This window comes from Gorilla gorilla, chromosome 16, assembly GCF_029281585.2.
Source record: "Gorilla gorilla gorilla isolate KB3781 chromosome 16, NHGRI_mGorGor1-v2.1_pri, whole genome shotgun sequence".
Taxonomy (NCBI): Eukaryota; Metazoa; Chordata; class Mammalia; order Primates; family Hominidae; genus Gorilla; species Gorilla gorilla.
In genome coordinates this window covers 44,441,202-44,462,622 of record NC_073240.2, presented here as the reverse complement: position 1 = coordinate 44,462,622, position 21,421 = coordinate 44,441,202, and the positions used below count along the sequence as shown (strand labels likewise).

General features: G+C 43.9%; 2 protein-coding genes and 1 non-coding gene across 8 annotated transcripts in view; all 3 read left to right on the top strand.

The window, feature by feature from the left end:
- LOC134757313 (inositol hexakisphosphate and diphosphoinositol-pentakisphosphate kinase 1-like) overlaps window positions 1-21,421 on the top strand; it is a 69,239-nt gene that overhangs the window by 37,694 nt on the left and 10,124 nt on the right. For 2 of the 4 annotated variants that reach the window (XM_063698966.1, XM_063698964.1), the window contains one exon: window positions 593-678. The exons of the other annotated variants lie outside the window; for them this stretch is intronic. In XM_063698966.1, the coding sequence (XP_063555036.1) occupies window positions 593-639 (47 nt within the window). In that variant the 3' untranslated portion in view covers window positions 640-678. Of the gene's footprint in view, window positions 1-592; window positions 679-21,421 lie in introns of those variants that run through there. 4 annotated transcript variants of the gene reach the window in all.
- On the top strand, window positions 1,623-19,981 carry CATSPER2 (cation channel sperm associated 2). 3 transcript variants are annotated; one of them, XM_055363567.2, is made up of 13 exons: window positions 1,623-1,692; window positions 2,421-2,567; window positions 3,021-3,194; window positions 3,366-3,434; window positions 10,023-10,195; window positions 10,726-10,881; window positions 11,506-11,630; window positions 14,321-14,499; window positions 14,714-14,813; window positions 15,127-15,183; window positions 17,616-17,827; window positions 18,181-18,345; window positions 19,811-19,981. In XM_055363567.2, the coding sequence occupies exons 2-13, from the start codon at window positions 2,423-2,425 to the stop codon at window positions 19,840-19,842; spliced, it is 1,587 nt and encodes a 528-aa protein (XP_055219542.2). In that variant the 5' UTR covers window positions 1,623-1,692; window positions 2,421-2,422; the 3' UTR covers window positions 19,843-19,981. The 3 variants fall into 3 exon arrangements, with proteins under 3 accessions (XP_055219542.2, XP_055219541.2, XP_030862309.3); XM_055363566.2 differs by having other exon boundaries at window positions 1,631-1,856; XM_031006449.3 differs by having other exon boundaries at window positions 1,670-1,856; window positions 2,418-2,567.
- LOC115932832 (U6 spliceosomal RNA) lies at window positions 12,797-12,903 on the top strand. Its single transcript, XR_004068972.1, has one exon. It is a non-coding gene; the product is annotated as a U6 spliceosomal RNA (small nuclear RNA).

Below are 21,421 nucleotides of genomic sequence, written 5' to 3'. Positions count from 1 at the left end.
AGGCACGCAGGCCTCCTTGAGCTGTGGTGGGCTCCACCCAGTTCGAGCTTCCCGGCTGCTTTGTTTACCTAAGCAAGCCTGGGCAATGGCAGGCACCCCTCCCCCAGCCTCGCTGCCGCCTTGCAGTTTGATCTCAGACTGCTGTGCTAGCAATCAGCGAAGACTCCATGGGCGTAGGACCCTCCGAGCCAGGTGCAGGATATAATCTCCTGGTGTGCTGTTTTTTAAGCCCGTCAGAAAAGCGCAGTATTCGGGTGGGAGTGACCCTATTTTCCAGGTGCCGTGTCACCACTTTCTTTGACTAGGAAAGGGAACTCCCTGACCCCTTGTGCTTCCCGAGTGAGGCAATGCCTCACCCTGCTTCGGCTCGTGCACGGTGCGTGCACCCACCGACCTGCGCCCACTGTCTGGCACTCCCTAGTGAGATGAACCTGGTACCTCAGATGGAAATGCAGAAATCACCCGTCTTCTGCATCGCTCACGCTGGGAGCTGTAGACCGGAGCTGTTCCTATTCGGAGTATTGACATTTTAAAGAAATCCTAATTAAAACGGACAATATGGACAGATTCTGATGGAATTATTCTTGTTCAGGTACTCTTTTCGTTTGGACAGAGGTATCTGCCGGTACTGAGATGTAAGTGATCAGCTGAAGGGAGAAACTGTATAATGTGACGGACAAATTGCCTGCCTCCAGAAAGCACTTATGACCATTCTGCAGCCACTCAGTGACCTTGGCTAGAAACCAATGGCTGTGCGGCGTGAGGTAAGATGAAAGGAAATACCCTAGGGATCCAGGACTTCTGCATTTGGCGAAACGTCCGCTTCCACTACAAGGCTTTGGGATGTCTAGTCTGTAGAATGGAGTAACATTAATACTGACTCACGCAGAAACGATATAGCTACATATTTAACTGGGGGAAGGGGTGGCAAAACCCTGTGCAAATAGGAAGTGCCGCAAGAGCACCGAGATAAGGATGAGGCCCTGCGTGAGCGCAGCCTTCGGGTTTTCCTTGGGCCGATCAGCACCGACTCCCCCGCTCTGGGCGAGGCGCCTCCAGCTCCCGGGAATGAGAAATGTGCCCGCCGCAGCAGGGGCCCACAGGAATGAAAGGCCCCGGCGCTGCGTAGGCCCAACAGTTCCCCGCGCTCTCGCCCCCGGCCCAGCCCGGCCCTTCTTCCCCCGCCTCGGCAGAATGGACTCACCAGGGGGCGAAGAACTCGACGAGCATGAGGCCCGCAGAGACCGTATCGGAGATGCGACTCTCGAAGTTGTCGTCCGTGAGTTCGGAGGCAGCGGCGAGGCAGGCCGCAGCAAGAAGCAGCGCCACACCCGGGAACAGCGCTAGGCGGCGGAAGCGCATGGCGGCGAGGTGGGGTGGGGGCGGCCGGAAGGGTCGCGGCTCGGCTGGGACTGCGGAGGTCGGGCGCGCGACCACAAACCGGCTGCCTGCGCTCGCGCGTCTCGCCCAGGGAACCTGCAGCCGGAGGTCCCAACCCCCAAACCCCGCTCGGGCCGCTGTGTGGTAGCCGCTGATTGGCTGCGCGGCGCCTTCGTCGGGCGGGCGGGACCAGCTGGTTACCGCTGAGTGGCCGGAGCACGGGGCGGGGCGGGGCCTAGGCGGCCAGTGGCTGGACGAGCGTTGCTCCGCATGGTCCTGGGCTGGGGGCAGGGGCTAGGGCCGGGTCCCGGGGTGAGCCGAAACCTGGGGGTCGGGCGGGGCGGGGAATGGGGCGCAGTGAGGCTGGGAGCCGGCCCTGAGCTCGTCTTGCGTAGGGGTAGCCAGGCTTGGGGCGCCTGAGCTGGAGGCGGAAGCGTGAAATAAGGACTGAGTGGGCAAAGAGAACCTGGGCTGAGGTGAGGCCCAGAAGCGGGAATGGAGGAGAGAAGGAGCTAGCCCCCGAAGGAGTGTTGGAGTGGACACACTTGGGACGGGACCCATTTTCAAAATGTCAGGCTTTGGCATTTTGTCCAATTTCTCTTCACTTGGTTTCTCTTGCGTGGGCAGGCCAAGCCCTCCCCCAACTCCACCTCATTGCCCGATTCTCTCAGGCCCAGATGGACCCAGATTCTTTGTCCAGCCCCGGGCCCCTGCCCTTGTGGCTACTCCTTTTTCTTGCGGTGTTTTTGTTTGTTTTGTTTTGTTTTTAATGAGTTTTAATTAGAAATGCCATCACAAAGTGAAGATGCCTGGCCGCTTGGTCGACTGTGCAATGTCTTTACCACTTAGCCCCTTTCGTTTCAAAACACCCTGAGTCTTAGTACAATGTTTGTTCTTCCCAACTGCTCCTAGTTCGTAGATGTGGGTACATTAAGGAATCTTAAGGGCAAAGAGGGTGGGGAGGAGGGGACAGAAAACCTGTAATCCTTGGTGCAGCTCCAAGAATGAAATGACACTTGATGCTTACATTTTCTTAGCAGACATGGCCGCTTACCAACAAGAAGGGCAGATGCAGCTTCCCCGAGCTGATGCCATTCGTTCACGTCTCATCGATACTTTCTCTCTCATCGAGCATTTGCAAGGCTTGAGCCAAGCTGTGCCACGGCACACTATCAGGGAGTTACTTGGTCAGCAGCCTATTTCTTCACTAATTTAAATTTAAGACTCCTATCCACATCCTCTACATTTAAGAGTGGAAAATTCTGGGGAGGTCGGTTTAGTTGCTGGTTTACCAAACTTGATAAATCAAGGGCTTGTAAATAAAACTGAAGAGATAGAATCCACGTCTTTCACTTTTAGGCCTAGGATAGCCACTAGCCATGGATGATTGGGAAGAGTTTCTGTCAAAGACTCTTAAAACTTTGAGAGTGAACCTGCTGCTTTTGTGGGCATGGACAGTGTTGGTCATAAGCAATACATTTGCTCTCACTCCAAACAGAATTCTTAGTTGCTGTGAGAAGAGAAGGACCAGCAGTAAGGCATTAGGGGAACCCATTATCTGACCAGTATCCCTGCCCCCAACCCTACCTGGTCTATTTTGTTTGTATTTATCCACTATCCCTTTTTAATTTTTGTTGTAGATCCTTCCCGCCAGAAGAAACTTGTATTGGGAGATCAACACCAGCTAGTGCGTTTCTCTATAAAGCCTCAACGTATAGGACAGATTTCACATGCCCAGAGGCTGTTGAGCAGGCTTCATGTGCGCTGCAGTCAGAGGCCACCTCTTTCTTTGTGGGCCGGATGGGTCCTTGAGTGTATCCTTTCATGTCACTCATTTTTATCCTGGCTGTTGATCATCTGCCTAATGACTTATTTTTTGCTCCCCGTACTCCACTGTCTCATTTTCACTGCTTATGTTATTGCTCTTATTATTTCAGCTGCATAAATCAGAACTCCACTCTGTACGTTTCCTTAAGAGACAACAGGTCCTCTCTTCAAAAACTTCATCATCTTCCTGGTCTTTTTGAATACGATCATATTGATGGTTGAAATAGGTGAGAACTGAGCTTGTATGAAAGAGGAAGTGAGGCCGGGCGCGCCGGCTCACACGTGTAATCCTAGCACTTTGGGAGGCCAGGGTGTGTGGATTGCCGGAGCTCAGGAGTTGGAGACCAGCCTGGGCAACATGATGAAACCCCGTCTCTACTAAAAAATACAAAAAATTAGCCGGGCGTGGTAGCACGCGCTTGTAGTCCCAGCTACTTGGGAGGCTGAGGCAGGAGAATCACTTAAACCCAGGAGGCGTAGGTTTCAGTGAGCCGAGATTGTGCCACTGCATTTCAGCCTGGGCGACAGAGTACAACTCTGTCTCAAAAAAAAAAAAAAAGAAAGAAAGTGGATAGGAGTAATTTTTCTTTTCTAAATTGATCATTTTACATTTTTGAATGTCATTTGAATTGTGATAAGGACAATTATGTTAAGCCTCCTGGAGCAGGATTTATGCAACTGCTAAAATCTAGAAATATTGGCTGGGAATGGTAGCTCATGCCTGTAATCGCAGCACTTTGGGAGGCCGAGGTGGTTGGATCACTTGAGGTCAGGAGTTCAAGACCAGCCTAGCCAACATGTTGAAACCCCATCTGTACTAAAAATAGAAAAAATTAGCTGGGCGTGGTGGCGGGCATCTGTAATCCCAGCTACTCTGTAGGCTGAGGCAGGAGGACGCTTGATCGTGGGAAGCCGAGGTTGCAGTGAGCTGAAATCACGCCACTGCACCCCATCTCAAAAAAAAAAAGAAATATTAATATTCGGAGGGCTCTCAAGAGTATACTAGATACAGAGCATCTAGACACATAAAACTAGGTGTAATATGTAGCAATATAACAAATCCACAAGGAACTGAACTTGGGAAGACCAGTTTTATTTCTGTTGTCAGTTTAGCCTGACACTTGTTTGAATTAACCTTTTCTGTTAAAGATATTGGTGCCTTGTACCCTAAAACTTAAAGTATAATTAAAAAAAAAAAGATATTGGTGCCTATCAGTGAATGATCTAACATTTACATTTTTACAAGTATATTTAGAAAGATTAAGTATAAATAAGAAAGTTCACAAAGTATGGAAAGGTAGGTACAACTAAGATATTAGCTGAGCCAAAAAAATTACTTAAAAAGGAAATGATTCTGAAACCAATTATAAATTATATGAAATACATTCAAAACATAAGGATGTCTGCAAAATCAGTGAGCTCATTTGTTGATAATCTCAAACTGCTCAGAAATGATGAAAAGACAGTAGAACTTGTTTCATTCTCACTGTTGTGGGGAAGTCTCCCACTTTATTTTTTAGAGACAGAGTCTCACTTTGTTGCTTAGGTTGGAGTGCAGTGGTGTGATCATGGCTTTTTGCAGCCTCGACCTCCAGGGCTCAATTGATCCTCCCACCTCAGCCTCCTGAGTAGCTTGGACTACAGGTGCATGCCACTACACCAGGCTAATTGTGTTGATTTTATTTTTGTAGAGACAGGGTCTCACTATGTTGCCCAGGCTGGTCTTGAACTCCTGGGCTCAAAAGATCCTCATGCCTTAGCCTCCCAAAGTGCTGGGATTACAGGCGTGAGTTACCACGTCCAGCCTAGGAGAAATTTTTAAGAGAAGGGCGTAGTTATGAAGCTCTTGGCTGTTTATTTCACACAGATATTTTCCTCAACAGAAATGTCCAGTGCCTGTAGCCAGTTCAGGACCCTGCCTCTAGCTCCAAGTCCCCTACAAGCTTATCTCTGGGGCCCAGGCGTGGTGGCTCATGCCTGTAATCCCAGCACTTTGGGAGGCTGAGGCGGGAGGATCGCTTGAGCTCAGGAGTTTGAGACCATCCTGGCCAATGTGGAGAAACCTCATCTCTACAAAAAATACAAAAGTTAGCTAGGTGTGGTGGCACATGCCTGTAGTCCCAGCTACTCAGCAGGCTGAGGTGGGAGGATCGCTTGAGCCTGGGAGGTGGGGGTTGTAGTGAGCCATCATGCAACTGAACTCCAGCCTAGGTGACAAAGTGAGACCTTGTCTCAAAAAAGTAAAATAGTCCTTTAGAGCAGTCAGGTCAAAGATATTTAAATATACAACAATAATTAATGTCACGGACCCACTACAGTATACTATATACTTTGAGGTGTTTTATTTCCTCCTCGTAATGGTGAAGATTTTGAACTAAGTTACTTATAATTCCCTTTTATTGTATGATTGCTGCCGTGTATTTGCCTTGTATGGCTAGAATTATAGTCCTAAGCCTTGGAATGAAGTAAATAATAGTAACTATACAGGATTCCCTAGATTAGTGGTCCCCAGCCTTTTTGGCTTCAGGGACTGGTTTCTTGGAAGACAGTTTTTCCATGGATGGGGTAGGAGGGAGGTTTCAGGATGAAGCTGTTCCACCTCAGATCATCAGGCATTAGATTCTCCTAAGGGTCACGCACACGCAGTTCACAATAGGGCTCGCCCTCCTATGAGAATCTAATGCCGCAGCTGATCTGACAGGAGGTGGAGCTCAGGCAGTAATGCTCACTCACCCACCACTCACTTCCTGCTGCATGGCCGGGTTCCTAACAGACCATGGACTGGTACCAGTCCATAGCCTGGGGCTTGGGACCCCTGCCCTAGATCTAATAGACAAATCAAAATAGAATAGCACTAACTATTCTATTTGGTAAAACAGTTCACTTAATATGAAACATGATCACTGTGCCAGAGGATAAGTAGATTGCTAGACTAGAAATTACCTGGCAAGCTCATGGAAATTTTATTTTATTAAGCTTATTCTTGTGGTAGAAAGGGAGGAGGGATTTTACAAAGGGAAATTATTTGTGATTAACAGATTTCTTTGAACAGACTAATTCATATGATAAACATTAAGACTTTTTTTAGGCTTAAAAATTTTTTTTCCAATCACAAAGTGATCTAAACTGTTAGGGCTTTAAAAAATCTGCTTCCACAACTGGATATTGGTAATTCTCTTTTGCACTTTAAACATCAATTGGCTTATTTTAAAAGTCTCATATTTTGTTTCTAAATAATGAGAAAGAAAAAAAGATTTGACTCATTTGCAAGCATTTGTCAGAAAATAACACAATGCAAGTGTAGATAATCCTTAAAATTAAAAACTGAGTGTATTGGGAGGCTGAGGTGGCAGGATCACTTGAGGACAGGAGATTGAGGCAGCAGTGAGCTATGATCTCACCAATGCACTGCAGCCTGGGTGACAGAGCAAGACCCTGTCTCAAAAATAAAATAAAATAAAACCTAAGTATAATGTCATTACAGTTTTTTCCCAAAGGTGGGCATATTCCTGAAGATTACAATTTTTTACATTGACTTTTAAAGTCCTAGAGAGGGTTTGATGTGCTATATAAAGTTTTTGGTCAAATGAATGGAATTTATAGAATCAGATGAACATCATCTTGAGACTATACTTGCAGAATTATCATTCTTAATGCTCTTCATGAAATTGTATTTCTGGCTGGGCATGTGGCTCACGCCTGTAATCCCAGCACTTTGGGAGGCCTAGTCCTGCGGATCACTTGAGGTCAGGAGTTCAAGACCAACCTGGCCAACATGGTGAAACCCCATCTCTACTAAAAATACAAGAATCAGTGGGTATGTTGATGCACATCTATGGTCCCATTTTCTCCGGAGGCTGAGGCAGGAGAATCGCTTGAACCTGGGAGGTGGAGTTTGTAGTGAGCCGAGATGGCAGCTGGGTGACAGAGTGAGTGGGAATCCATCTCAAAAAAAAAAAGAAAGAAATTATGTTTCAACATCAGTATTCCTTGTTTCATGATGGATATAACTAGCCAAAACATTACTAAAAATATTAAAACTGTGTAAATGTCAACATCTACATATCAGTTTGTTGCAGTGTACTATTCTCCTCACCTATAGTATTGGACTCCTTGAAACCAATGTGCATTTACCTGGTATTCTGTGAGGTGACCTACTGTTGTTTTTCTAGAATAGGGAGTAGCAATAGATGACTGTTCATGGTGAACTCTACCCTGTAAAACAGAATTATATATTTGCCTGACTTGCTTGATCAAATGGCTATTGTCTGTCACCCTGAGAAGAATATTGAAGCATAGACGTTCACTGCTACTTCACTTCACTGGCTAAGATTCCTGGGTAGACTTCACTGGGCTCCTGGTCTCTATTTCCATTAAGACTCCTTTGCCTTGCTATAGCAGCCTGAAAAATTCCAAGAATTTTAAAAAGTTATTTTTCATCTTCAGAGAGGACACATTACTTGATGTAGAGTGGAGGCAGTCACTTTTGCACATTCTGTGCTGCTGAGGCAATTTCTGCTATTCGTTCCTCTGAACTTCCTTGGGTTTGTTTAGCTTCTATAAAATTATTCATTTTTCCAGAGAGTAAAAGTGCTACTGCTTCTGTAATTTGGACTTCCCTACTTAAACTATTTTAAACTACTCAAAACTATATTCTGCTTTGCAAGAGCCTTATTTTACTTCATTGCTCTGTTTAGGTTCCTGTTTCGCAAGGGCAAAAACTGAATAAAAATTATAGCATTCTATTTTCCAGCCACAAATGTGGTCCTCAGCTCTTTCTAATTATATAATCCCATGCTCCTGAGAGGTAGAATTTATCGTTAAGTGAAAAAAGTTTGTATTTTATTGAATCTAAGCTGTCATCAATGGTGAAATTCACTATTTACCACTAAGAAATAAAAATCGTGCTCAATTAAACTGGGACACATCACTGATTGTAAAATGCATCCTCACTTTGGGAGGCCGAGGCGGACAGAGCACGAGGTCCAGAGATGCAGACCATCCTGGCCAACATGGTGAAACCCCGTCTCTACCCAAAATACAAAAATTAGCTGGGCATGGTGGCGCATGTCTGTAGTCCCAGCTACTTGGGAGGCTGAGGCAGGAGAATCGCTTGAACCCAGGAGGCGGAGGTTGCAGTGAGCTGAGATTGCACTACTGCACTCCAGCTTGGCAACAGAGCGAGACTCTGTCTCAAAGAAAAAAAAAAAAGCATCCTAATTTCATGGATGTTAAAATGTGAAAAATTGTCAGTCTTAGAGAAACTTACGTGAAAGAAAAACTTACAGAAGTACAGAGTCCAAATAAGCATAGGAGTGCTGGGTGCAGTGGCTCATGCCTATAACCCCAGCACTTTGGGAGACCAAGGCGGGCGGATTGCTTTAGCCCAGGAGTTTGAGGCCAACCTGGGCAGCATAGGGAGACCCCATCTCTACAAGTAATTTAAAGAAAAAATTAGCTGGGCATGGTGACATGTGCCTGTGGTCCCAGTTACCCAGAGGCTCTTGAGCCCGGAAGATCCAGGCTTCCGTGAACCGTGATTATGCAAGTGCACTCCTCCAGCCTGGGTGACAGAGTGAGATTCTCTCTCAAAGCAAGCATAGAAATAAGTATAGCGTAACTCCATTGGTTTTTAGAAGGGGCCAACATCTGTAAAATTCTAGGGATGATTGAAGTATGGTTCTGTTCTTTTTGTCTGGATTCAGTTCAGCATCAGGATGACTTTAAAGCCAGAGCATCACAATGTTGATTTCTATTTAGCTCTTAAGCCTATTATAATTTGAGTGTTTTTTTTTTCCAAGGGTATGGCATACATCCATTCATTGTATAAAAGAGATGAAGAAGGTTGAAAGAGAAAGGCAATGAATTAAGGAATAGCAATTAGTAAATAATAGGTTTCGGCCAGGCGTGGTGGCTCACGCCTGTAATCCCAGCACTTTGGGAGGCTGAGGCGGGCGGATCACATGAGGTCAGGAGTTCGAGACCAGCCTCAACATGGAGAAACCCCATCTCTACTGAAAATACAAAATTAGCCGGGTGTGGTGGTGCATGCCTGTAATCCCAGCTACTCGGGAGGCTGAGGCAGGAGAATTGCTTGAACCCGGGAGGCGGAGGTTGCAGTGAGACAAGATCGCACCACTGCACTCCAGCCTGGGCAACAAGAACGAAACTCCATCTCAAAAAAGAAAAAAAAAACAAAAAACAAAACAAAAGAAAAGTAAATAAGAGGTTTCTAGAGAGGAAGTTCGCATTCAGTTTGCTTTGCAGAGCAAAATTTTAGGCAGGGAAGAAAGGAAAAGTTTTAAAAGAAAGCTAACAGAACCAAGTGATTTATTGTTATAATTCGATATACCCTAATGATTGTGGCTTGTTTCTACATTCGTTATAAAGTACTTCAGATATCATGGCCCTGTATTTTCATTCTGTTCTCAAGACCCATTGCTTTCTTGTGAACTTTGGGACTGAGATAACAGTACAGTAGATGGGGGTGGGGGGTTGGAGGTAGGGGTAATTAAAGAGAGTAGTCTCTTAGTAGCTGTGTGAGCCCCAGAGTGGATCGCAAGTGACTTGTAGCTGGGCAGACATAACTATATGAACAGATTGGTTGTGGCTATGTTTTATGGTCAGTTCTGTCCTTCCCTGTATTTCACAGGTTGAAGCAACAGTGTTAAGAAGAGAAACTCTTAACTCTTAACACAGTGTTAATAAAAATGGAACAGTAGTGGGCAAAACTGTGGTTTATAAGTGTGTTCATTCTCCATCATTCGGTTTCCAGCTTCCTTAACTTTTATTCCTCCTTTGCTCTATCCTCACAGAATTGCTGGAATCCACAAATACCAAACTATGGCCATTGAAGCTGACCTTGGAGGTGGCAGCTTGGTTTATCTTGCTTATTTTCATCCAGGAGATCCTTCTTAAGTGGCTATCCAACTTTTCTGTTTTCTGGAAGAGTGCCTGGAATGTCTTTGACTTTGTTGTTACCATGTTGGTAAGGATAGAGATCCTGAGGGTTCGTTTAGTGGGATGAAGAATGTGCCTAGGTGAATCGAAAGAACAAGAAAAGTTAACATGATAATAGGAAGAAACAAAAATTTACTTAACTTCTTTCTTTTGATTTTTTTTTCCTAAAACTAAACATCAATCATTGCAGGAGTTGTTGGTATTAGGAGCAAAGTAGACTAACTACAACATCAATGCCAACAAGAGCATCTGCCGGTTACTGAGCACTTACTAAGTGCCAAGCACTATTTTAAGTGTTTTCCTTACATTATCTCATTTATGCTCCACAACAACCCAATTAAATAACCATGAATTTTATCCCCATTTTTATATCTGAACAAGTGGAAGTATAGTGTTTAAGCAACTTAATATAGAAAGGCTGAATAGTAAGCAATTCTCAGAGAATGCTATTCAAGGGATAACGCCCAGGGAACAATGAAGAGGATAAGATGAAGAAGGTGCAATTCTGCCTGGGTGCCTTGGGGTGTATTTTACTTATAATCTGTGTGTTTTCCACAGTCCCTGCTTCCCGAGGTTGTGGTATTGGTAGGGGTAACAGGCCAATCGGTGTGGCTTCAGCTTCTGAGGATCTGCCGGGTGCTGAGGTCTCTCAAACTCCTTGCACAATTCCGTCAAATTCGAATTATTATTTTGGTCCTGGTCAGGGCCCTCAAGGTGATTTGACTGTTGCAAGCTAAAGCAGGGGGCAAGGTAGATAAATGTGAGGGCTTAACATAGAATATGAAACAAATTGGCCGGGTGCAGTGGCTCACGTCTGTAATCCCAGCACTTTGGGAGGCCGAGGGGGATGGGTCATGAGGTCAGGAGTTCGAGACCAGCCTGACCAACATGGTGAAACCCTGTCTCTACTAAAAATACCAAAAAAAAAAAAAAAAAAAAAAAAAAAAAATTGCCGGGCTTGGTGGTGTGTGCCTGTAATCCCAGCTACTCAGGAGGCTGAGGCAGAAGAATCACTTGAACCCGGGAGGCGGAAGTTGCAGTGAGCCAAGATCGCGCCACTGCACTCCAGCCTGGGCGACAGAGTGAAACTCCGTCTCAAAAAAAAAAAAAAAAAAAGAATATGAAACAAATCTGGATGGGTCAAAGAAGGCAATGAAACGTCCTGTGAAATGTTATTGGATGAGAAGGGGCTGGGGACAGGTGCCATGGTTCAAAGATGACTGGGTTCAGCAGTGCAAGAGAGGGTTTGGTGGGGGATTGCCAGGTGAGCTTGACTGGGCTGTTGGTGGAGATCAGCCTAGTTTGGCCCACGTCTGACATGAGAGTTATGGCCTCTAGAGCATGACCTTCCTCTTGATGTTGCTGCTCATCTTCTTCTACATTTTTGCTGTGACTGGTGTCTACGTCTTCTCAGAGTACACCCGTTCACCTCGTCAGGACCTGGAGTACCATGTGTTCTTCTCGTAAGCAGAGCTGGGGACAGCTGGGTGAGGGGAGAAAATTTGGCTAAGAGACCAGGAAGCTTGTCCAAAGTATAGTAATATAAAAAGTGCAGTCTATTCCAAGAAACTGAAATAGAACACAATAGGGAGAGAGAAAGAGAAAACAAAAGAATAGTGAATGGTATTAGCTCTGATCTTGAGGTTAGGACAGCTAGTTCCATGTTTATTCTGGGTTTTGCAAATTCAAACCACACTGTCATCAGGCATCTTTAAATAGCAGTACACTCCAGTGGTTAAGCTTGGTTTCTGTGAGTCAGTTACCTCTTTTGAAAAATGGGGGCAGGGCGCGGTGGCTCACCCCTGAAATCCCAGCACTTTGGGAGGCCAAGGCGGGTGGATCATGAGGTCAAGAGATCGAGACCATGCTAGCCAACATGGTGAAACCCTGTCTCTACCAAAAATACAAAAATTAGCCAGCCGTGGTGGCAGGCGCCTGTAGTCCCAGCTACTCGGGAGGCTGAGGCAGGAGAATTGCTTGAATCTGGGAGGCAGAGATTGCAGTGAGCCGATATAGTGCCACTGTACTCCAGCCTGGCAACAGAGCAAGACTCCATCTCAAAAAAAAAAAAAAAAAAGAAAGAAAGAAAGAAAGAAAAAGAAAAGAAAAATGGGAATAGGCTGGGCACGGTGGCTCATGCCTATAATCCCAGCAGTTTCAGAAGCTAAGACAGGTGGATCACCTGAGTCAGGAGTTCGAGACCAGCCTGGCCAACATGGTGAAACCCTGTCTCTACTAAAAATACAAAAATTAGCCAGGTGTGGTGGTGGGTGCCTGTAATCCCAGCTACTCTGGAGGCTGAGACAGGAGAATCACTTGAACTTGGGAGGCAGAGATTGCAGTGAGCTGAGATTGAGCCACTGCACTCCAGCCTGGGCAACAAAGAGTGAAACTCCATCTCCATCTCAAAAAGAAAAGAAAAAAAAAAGAATAATAGCAGTGCTACTTCATAAGAGTGTGGGGTTAAATGTGGTAATGCATTTAAGCACTTAGCACAGTATGTAACACATTATAAGTGATCAATGAATGTTACTATGATTCTCAAATATGATCACTGGTTTTATCCCAATCTCTACATATTACACATGCACACGCCTATTCCTGATCTCTGTCCAGAAAACACTAATCAGTGCTCACTTCAGCAGCACATGTACTAAAATTGGAACGATATAGAGAAAATTAGCATGGCCCTTGTGCAAGGATGAAACACAAATTTATGAAGTGTTACATATTTTTTAAATATTAAACCACTAATCAGTGTTTTCTAGAAGAAAATCAACTTGAATTTCGAGTGGATAATCCTGTTTATGAATTAGAATTCAATCTTGTAAGTGCCTCTCAGCATTCTGTTAAACTCTAACAGATAGTTTTGTAAGAGTATTGAGTTAGGAAAGTCCCAGATTTTATCCTATACAAGCTCTGATGTTTTCAATAAATTGTATATGGGGGACTAAAAAGAAAGGTAGGAAAATTTAGATACCTCCCTGGAAACTTTTTACTTTTTTAGTAATTTTTAAATATTAATTTATAATTTGTATATATTCATTATTTAGGATCACATATGTTTATGTAACGTACCCATTTGCTTGGATATCATTTCATACCAGCAAACTAATAGGAATAATTTTGTGAATGATCTTCTATTTTACTAAATTTGCTAATTTTGCTAAATTTTGCTAAATTTGCGAGTGATCTTCTATTAAGTGGAGTCCATAGAGCAGTAGAGAATAAAATTAGAAAAAACGGCCAGCCATGGTGGCTCACACCTGTAATCCCAGCACTTTAGGAGGCTGAGGCAGGCAGATCACTTGAGGTCAGGAGTTCAAGACCAGTCTGGCCAACATGGTGAAACGTTGTCTCTACTAAAAATATGAAAATTAGCTGGGCATGGTGGCGCATGCCTGTAATCCCAACTACTCGGGAGGCTGAGGCGAGAGAAGTGCTTGAGCCTGGAGTGCAGAGGTTGAAGTGAGCTGAGATCACGCAACTCCAGCCTGGATGATAGAGTGAGACTCTGTCTCAAAAAAAAAAAAAGAAAAAAAAAATAGAAAAACTATCTAGTTGGTGATTCATTCATCTTTTAAAAATTCAGTCAATACCTGTTTATTATTTATTATACCCAAGGCCTAATGGAATAGTGAGAGTTAGTCATAGATTATTCATGATAAAGGAGAATTTAGGCTGGGTGCGGTGGCTCACACCTATAATCCTAGCACTTTGGGAGGCTGAGACTGGCAGATCACCTTAGGTCAGGAGTTCGAGACCAGCCTGGCCAACATGACAAAACCCCATCTCTACTAAAAATACACAAATTAGCTGGGCGTGGTGGTGCATGCCTATAATCCCAGCTACTCGGGAGGCTGAGGCAGGAGAATCTCTTGAACCCAGGAGGTGGAGGTTGCAGTGAGCCTAGATCGCACCACTGCACTCCAGCCTGGGCAACAGAGTGAGACTCCATCTAATAAAAACAACAACAACAACAAAAAACTTCAAACTGTAGAATGATTAGCTAAAAACTGAGTATGGTAGAAAAGGAGCCAAAATCAGAACAAACTACAAAGAAATGCTTTATGTTTCTTTAAAAGTAAGAATGGTACCATTTTTGAAAGGTTTAGGTCTCTGCTTCTGTCTATTCACATGCCTTTCTCTTTAGGGACCTCCCGAATTCCCTGGTAACAGTGTTCATTCTCTTCACCTTGGATCATTGGTATGCACTGCTTCAGGACGTCTGGAAGGTGCCTGAAGTCAGTCGCATCTTCAGCAGCATCTATTTCATCCTTTGGTTGTTGCTTGGCTCCATTATCTTTCGAAGTATCATAGTAGCCATGATGGGTAAGCATAGAGGAGGTGAAACTTGTTTGGGAGGGGTGGTTGGGAAAAAATTAGTCTGAAAGCTGGGATTGGTGGCTTATGGGTATAAAGAACCTAGTGTAGCAGGAAGGCTTGGGTTCTGGATTGGATATTTCACTTGGATTCTCCCCACCCAAGCCCTCTTCCCAAGTCTAGTCATTACCATCTCCCAGCTCCTAATGGCCCTTTGGGGCAGTTACTAACTTTCAGAATATCAGGAAAGAGCTGAATGAGGAGATGGCGCGTCGGGAGGTTCAGCTCAAAGCTGACATGTTCAAGCGGCAGATCATCCAGAGGTCTGCTTCTCCCTTTTCAACCCCAACTTTCCTTCTCAAGGGTTTCCTGAGCTCATTTCTTGTTTCTACTTCTTGACCCCACTTTTCCCTTTGTGACAGTAGATTTGCCCCCAAGGATAAGAATTCTCCAGCTCTAGAATATTGCCTGAGTCTTCATCCACTGTGGGGTGTCCTCCATTTTTTTCACCCCTTGACTACAATTTGTTCTCCCCAATTAGTTTTCTTCACTTTGTGATATGAACTCTTTTTTTCTTACCACACTGTTGCTTGAATATAACTGTCTTTGCTCTTTTTTTTTTTTTTTGCTCTGCAGGAGAAAAAACATGTCACATGAAGCACTGAGGTCAACCCATAGCAAAATAGAGGACAGGTTAGGAGTATGTATGTGAACTGGGATAGAAACACATGAAGGAGGAGAGGGTGGAAAACTAAAGATGAAGATTGGCTTTGAGAGAGAATTCATTCATTTAATAACTGCATATTGTAGTAGGTTGACTAGTGGCACCCGAAATAATATGTTCATGTCCTTACTCCCTGGAACCTGTGAATGTGACCTTATTTGGAAAAAAAAAGATCCTAAGTTAAGGATCTTGAGATGAGATCATCCTAGATTATCCAGGTAGGTCCTAAATCCAATGGCAAGGGTACTTATAAAAGATGAAAGAGGAGAAGACACAGAGAATAGGAGAAGGCAATGTGAAGATGGAGATAGAGGTTGGGGCTAATGCCGCCACAAGCCAAGGGAAGCTGAGGAATGCCAGGCAGCTGCCAGAAGGTAGAAGAGGCAAGGAACTTCTCCCCTAAAGCCTCCAGAGGGAATATGGCCCTGCCAACACCTTCATTTCAGACTCTAGCCTCTAGAATTGTGACGGAATATATTTCTGTCATTTTAAGCTACCAAGTTTATAGTAATTTGTTATGGCAGCCACAGGACACTAATACAAATACCTTCCATGAAACAGATATGATTCTAGACCCCAAGTGTTTAGCAGTGGACAAAAAAAGCAGAAGCAGAAGTAAACTCATTCACTCATTAACAAATAATTACTGGGTGGATGTGGTGGCTTACACTTGTAATCCCAACACTTTGAGAGGTGAAGGCAAGAGGATTGCTTGAAGTTCAAGCCAGAAGTTCAAGGCTGCATTGAGACATGATTGCACCACTATACTCCAGCCTGGGCAACAGAGCAAGATCCCATCTCAAAAATTTAGCAGGGTGGGTGCGGTGACTCATGCCTATAATACCAGCATTTTGGAAAACAGGTGGGCAGATGACTTGAGCTCAGGAGTTCGAGACTAAACTGGGCAATATGGTAAAATCCTGTCTCTATGAACAAAAATTAGCTGGATGTGGTGGTGTGTTCCTGTGGTCCCAGCTACTTAGGAGGCTGAGGTGGGAGGATTGCTTGAGCTGGGAGGTTGAGGCTGTGGTGAGCCGTGATTGTGCCACTGCTCTGCAGCCTGGGTGACAGAGCAAGACCCTGTCTCAAAAAAAACAAAAAACAATAAAGAACAAATAATTATTGAATACTTAGTAGGTGCTTGGGATGTTATCAGTGAACAAAATAGACAATAATGCCTGCTTCATGGAGCTTACATATTAGTAGTGGTAAAGAGATAATAAGCAGTGAATATATTAAGTAAATTAATCTGTTAAAATATGATAAGCATTATGGGAAAATTAAAAGTAGAACAGGTTAAGGGAGATTGGGAGTAGAAGGTGGGATTGCAGATGGGTTGTAGGTTTTTTTTTTTTTTTTTTTTTTTTTGAGGCAGAGTCTCGCTCTGTCACCAGGCTGGAGTGCAGTGGCACGATATCGGCTCACTGCAACCTCCGCCTCCTGGGTTCAAGCGATTCTCCTGCCTCAGCCTCCCAAGTAGCTGGGACTACAGGTGCCCGCCACCATGCCTGGCTAATTTATTTATTTATTTTTTTGTATTTTAGTAGAGACGAGGTTTCACCATGTTGCCCAGGCTGGTCTCAAACTCCTGAGCTCAGGCACTCCACCCACCTCAGCTTCCAAAAGTGTTAGGATTACAGGCGTGAGCCATCGTGCCCAGCCGCAGATGGGTTGTAGTTTTAAACAGGATAGTCACGGTGACCTCATTGAAAAGGTAATGTGAGCAAAGACTTGAAGGAGGTAAGGGGATTACCATGTGGATATCTGTAAGAAGAGTGTTAATAGGCAGATGAAACAGCTAGTGCAAAGCTCCGAAGCTGGAAGCATGCTTGGTGTGTTTGAGAAACAGCAAAGAGGCCATTGTGACTGGAGTAGAGTAAGCAGGGGGAAGAGTGCTGGGAAATGAAGTCAGAGAGATAATGGTGACCTGATCCTGTAGGGTTATGGGTGCCATTGTAGGGACTTTGAAATGGCAAGCAGAACAGAGGAGTGACATGAAGTGACTTATGTTTAAGAAGGATTACTCTGGTTGCTGTGTTGATAGAAGAACAAGGGAAGGAGCAGAGAGTTCAGTTGAGAGGCTATGCTGCTGCCCAGGCAAGAAATGATGACAGCTTAGGCCAGAGTGGCTGCAGTGAGTTAGTGAGAAAAGATATATTTCGAAGGTAGAGTCAGCAGGATTTCTTGATGGACTGGATATGGGAGGGAAGAGAAGAGTTAAGGATGACACATGAATGATTGAGGTTGGAAGTGCCTGAGTTTAGAGTTTGGGAGTAGTTTGGCCCTCATTGTCTTATGCCCCAGCTTTAGGGGGTGGCCAGGGGCAGAACCAGAATAATGAGTGGACTAGTCATATCTTGTAAATGTTTGTGAAGCCATAAATTTCTCCTTTCTGTTCAAGAGGAGCTAGTCAACAAAGGGAAAGTTTGGACTTATCAGAAGTGTCTGAAGTAGAGTCTAATTATGGTGCCACTGAAGAAGATTTAATAACATCTGCATCAAAAACAGAAGAGCTCTTGTCAAAAAAGAGAGAGTACCAGTCTTCCTCCTGTGTCTCCTCCACATCCTCTTCCTATTCTTCCTCTTCTGAATCCAGATTTTCTGAATCTATTGGTGAGCCGAAGAACTATAATAATGAGTTTTTTCCATTTGAATTCAGACTCCTCTTTAAGACATCTTAGTCTTAACAGGAGTTCTCCTACTATATCTCCTTTCCAATTTTCTGGTCTTAATTACTTTCTTTTTGCTTCTTAATTTCCCCTGTACTTCTTCTTCACTTCGGGTAAGTGTGGCTGTGGCCCTCTTTGCTCATTGTAAAAAGTGGTTTCTTACTGATGCACCCTTTCCCTCCTTGCTTCCTGTTACCTCTTTCCACCCCACCTTTCCACCCACACCATAGGATTTACCAGCTCTTACCCAACTTTTACAAATCTAGACGTGCTTTTCTGAAGCATTCCTCCCTGCAGGTCGTTTGGACTGGGAGACTCTTGTGCACGAAAATCTGCCTGGGCTAATGGAAATGGATCAGGATGACCGTGTTTGGCCCAGAGACTCACTCTTCCGATATTTTGAGTTGCTAGAAAAGCTTCAGTATAACCTAGAGGAACGTAAGAAGTTACAAGAGTTTGCAGGTATGGAGTTAGGGCAGTCATGGGGACCATGGGAATATATATATATAGCATTTATAGCTGTGGAGAAGGAGGAGGGTGGGGTGTCCACTATTCTGGCATCTCAGCTTCTCAATTTCTGCCTACAACTAAAATAGGCAAATTCTTGGTTTGGTATGTCATATTCTGGGAATGTGTCCCACTTTTCCCTAACTGAGAGAGAACCTAGAAACTCTGCATCTGTACCAGGGGACGCCCAAATCCTATGAAGTATGAGAGCTTATTTCCCAAGAAGAGAAAGTCTAATCCCAGTTGTTGGGAATTAGGACAAGGTAGGCTCTTGCTTGATTTGGGCAGCCCACCAGTTTCTGCACGTTTATTCTCTCTGAAGATTGCATTTCAGACTTGAGCAGCAGGGCCTAAGCCTCACGCTGGAGAGCTATGGGGGATCAGACAATGAGCAGGATGCCCACAAGTGCTCACTGTCCTAACTCCCTAAAGAGGTTTATGAATGCTAAACTTCTGCTTGTATCTGCCCCTTCTAGTGTCAGCCTCTATAAAGATAAATATATGATTTAAATAGTAGAGTTTGATGTAAACTGGGAACTATCTATTCAAAGTTATTTTTCCTAAATTTCATTACTCTATGACTAATTTGGATTAATACAACTTCCCTCTAAAAGGAAAAAAAAAGGCTGGGCATGGTGGCTCACGCCTGTAATCCCAGCACTTTGGGAGGCCAAGGCGGGCAGATCACGAGGTCAGGAGATTAGGATCATCCTGGCCAACATGGTGAGACCCTGTCTCTACTAAAATACAAAAAATCAGCCAGGCCTGGTGGCACATGCCTGTAGTCCCAGCTACTTGGGAGGCTGAGGCATGAGAATTGCTTGAACCTGGAAGGCGGAGGTTGCAGTGAGCGGAGATCACGCCACTGAACTCCAGCCTGGCAAAAGAATGAGGCTCCGTCTCAAAACAAACCAAAAACAGAAGATTTAGGGGTGGATTTTAATAATTTAATATGTGTTATCTGAGTTTTTCCCCTCATACCTAGTTGAAATCAACTCAGTTTGAAAATAAGAAATTAGAGAGGAGGACTGTGTGTTTGTGTGTGGTGGGCACAGGTGGGAAACGAGGAATTTATAATATTGGAACATGGAATTTAGGGCAAGATGTGAAAGACAGGCTTTGCTTACTTCACAATGTTGCCTAAATTTAATCCTGTTCCTTCTAGTCATTCTTAGCCCTGCCTTCCCACTTATTCTCTAGGGAGGACATGGTGAAAAGGAGGAAAATGCAGCAAGGTAGTTTCTTTAATCCTAATAAAACTTGTCTATGGCAAAGAGTACACAGAATCATATGGCTTAATTTAAAGATTAGTAAATACTTGTGAGGGAACCTAGAACCCAGAAAAGCAAGGTCTTCACCAAACATTTATATATGTAGAATATTCTTAGCTCTCCAGCCTCACAATCTGTTTCCTTTGCAGTGCAGGCACTGATGAACTTGGAAGACAAGTAAAGCAATGGATGGCTTCAATATCCTTGGGCCCAGCAAAAGATAATGAAGGGAATTGTTGGAAATAGAGAATTGAAAATATAAACATTCAGATAGAACAATGTCTGTTCATTAAAATTAAAAAGTATAAGTGTCTAGGCCAGGCGTGGTGAAACCCTGTCTCTACTAAAAATACAAAAAAATTAGCTGGGTGTGGTGGCAGATGCCTGTAATCCTAGCTACTCGGGAGCCTGAGGCAGGAGAATCACTTGAACCTGGGAGGCAGAGGTTGCAGTGAGCCAAGATTGCACCACTGCACTCCAGCCTGGGCAACAGAGTGAGACTCTGTATAAGTGTCTAATAAATACTCCTGATAGCTGCTCGGTAGTGTGACTCTGAGATAAGGGATATTGAAAGGCATAAGGTCAAGTAAAAGAGTTAGTTCAAGCTGAGTGTGGTGATGTGTGCCTCTAGTCCCAGCTATGGGCTGAGGCAGGGTTGTTTGAGGCAGGGAGTTCGAGGCTGCAGCAAGCTAGGATCATACCACTGCATTCCAGCCTGGGCAACATAGCAAGACCCTATCTCTAAAAAAGAACAAAACAAGTTAGCTCAGATGCCAGCAGAGTCTGTGCTCCTTAGCTTTCTACCCTTTCCACAGCTCCTGAATCTGACTCATTTCTTGACTTTATCATTATAGCTTCCACCCTTCCTGCAACCTCTACTGCCTGATTAGAGTCCTAATTTTACCCTCTCCCTCCCTGATGCGTAGGTAAAGGCCTCTCTGTGGAGTAAGGAGATCTTCAGAGCTGTTAGTGTAACTAATTGAGAAGTATTGTTTCCATTGCGTGTTCTACTCTTGTTGCTTCTCTTGTGAACCATTAACTTTAATTGGATATTATTTTTACCTGTTTCTGGACCGAAAGTCTCTTTATTTTATTTTGCCATTGCTCAGGGCAGTGTTCAAATCAGTAAGTGTTGTACAGGTTTTTAGTGTTAGAAGGGATTTCAGAGTTAATCTATCTCCCATCAAAGCAGGAACACCTTTTAGAACATCACTGAAAGGAGGATTATCCAGGTAATGCTTAATGTTTCTAGTTATTTGGGATTTATTATCTAGAAGGGATCCCATTCCATCGTTAGAAGACTTAAGTCTTTAGACATGTTTATTATTAAAAATTATATCACTTATTGAGTGTTTAACATGTATGAGGATATTTATATATTTAGTATATATATACTGTATATAGAGTATGCATATTTCATAAAATAATCATATATGGAAGATAGCTTCACATTTTTAGAGATCAGAAAACTAAGGCCTAAAGAAATCAAGTAAGTTAAGTAGCTTTCCCGAGAGCATATACCAAGTAAGAGGTAGAGCTAAGGTTCCAGGTTAAAAATTCTGAGTTGAGAAAAAAATCAGTTGAAGCCATTTAAACAATAAAATAGCTTACTGGAGACTGGAAAGTTCAAAGGTAGTATAGCTTCAGGATTGATTTAATGTAAAAATTCACTGTTGTTAGATCTGTGGTTTTGTTTCTCTGGAATTTTCCTGTCTGCGCTCTCCTCCACGTGTTCTTGTTATTCTCAGACTGGCTTCACT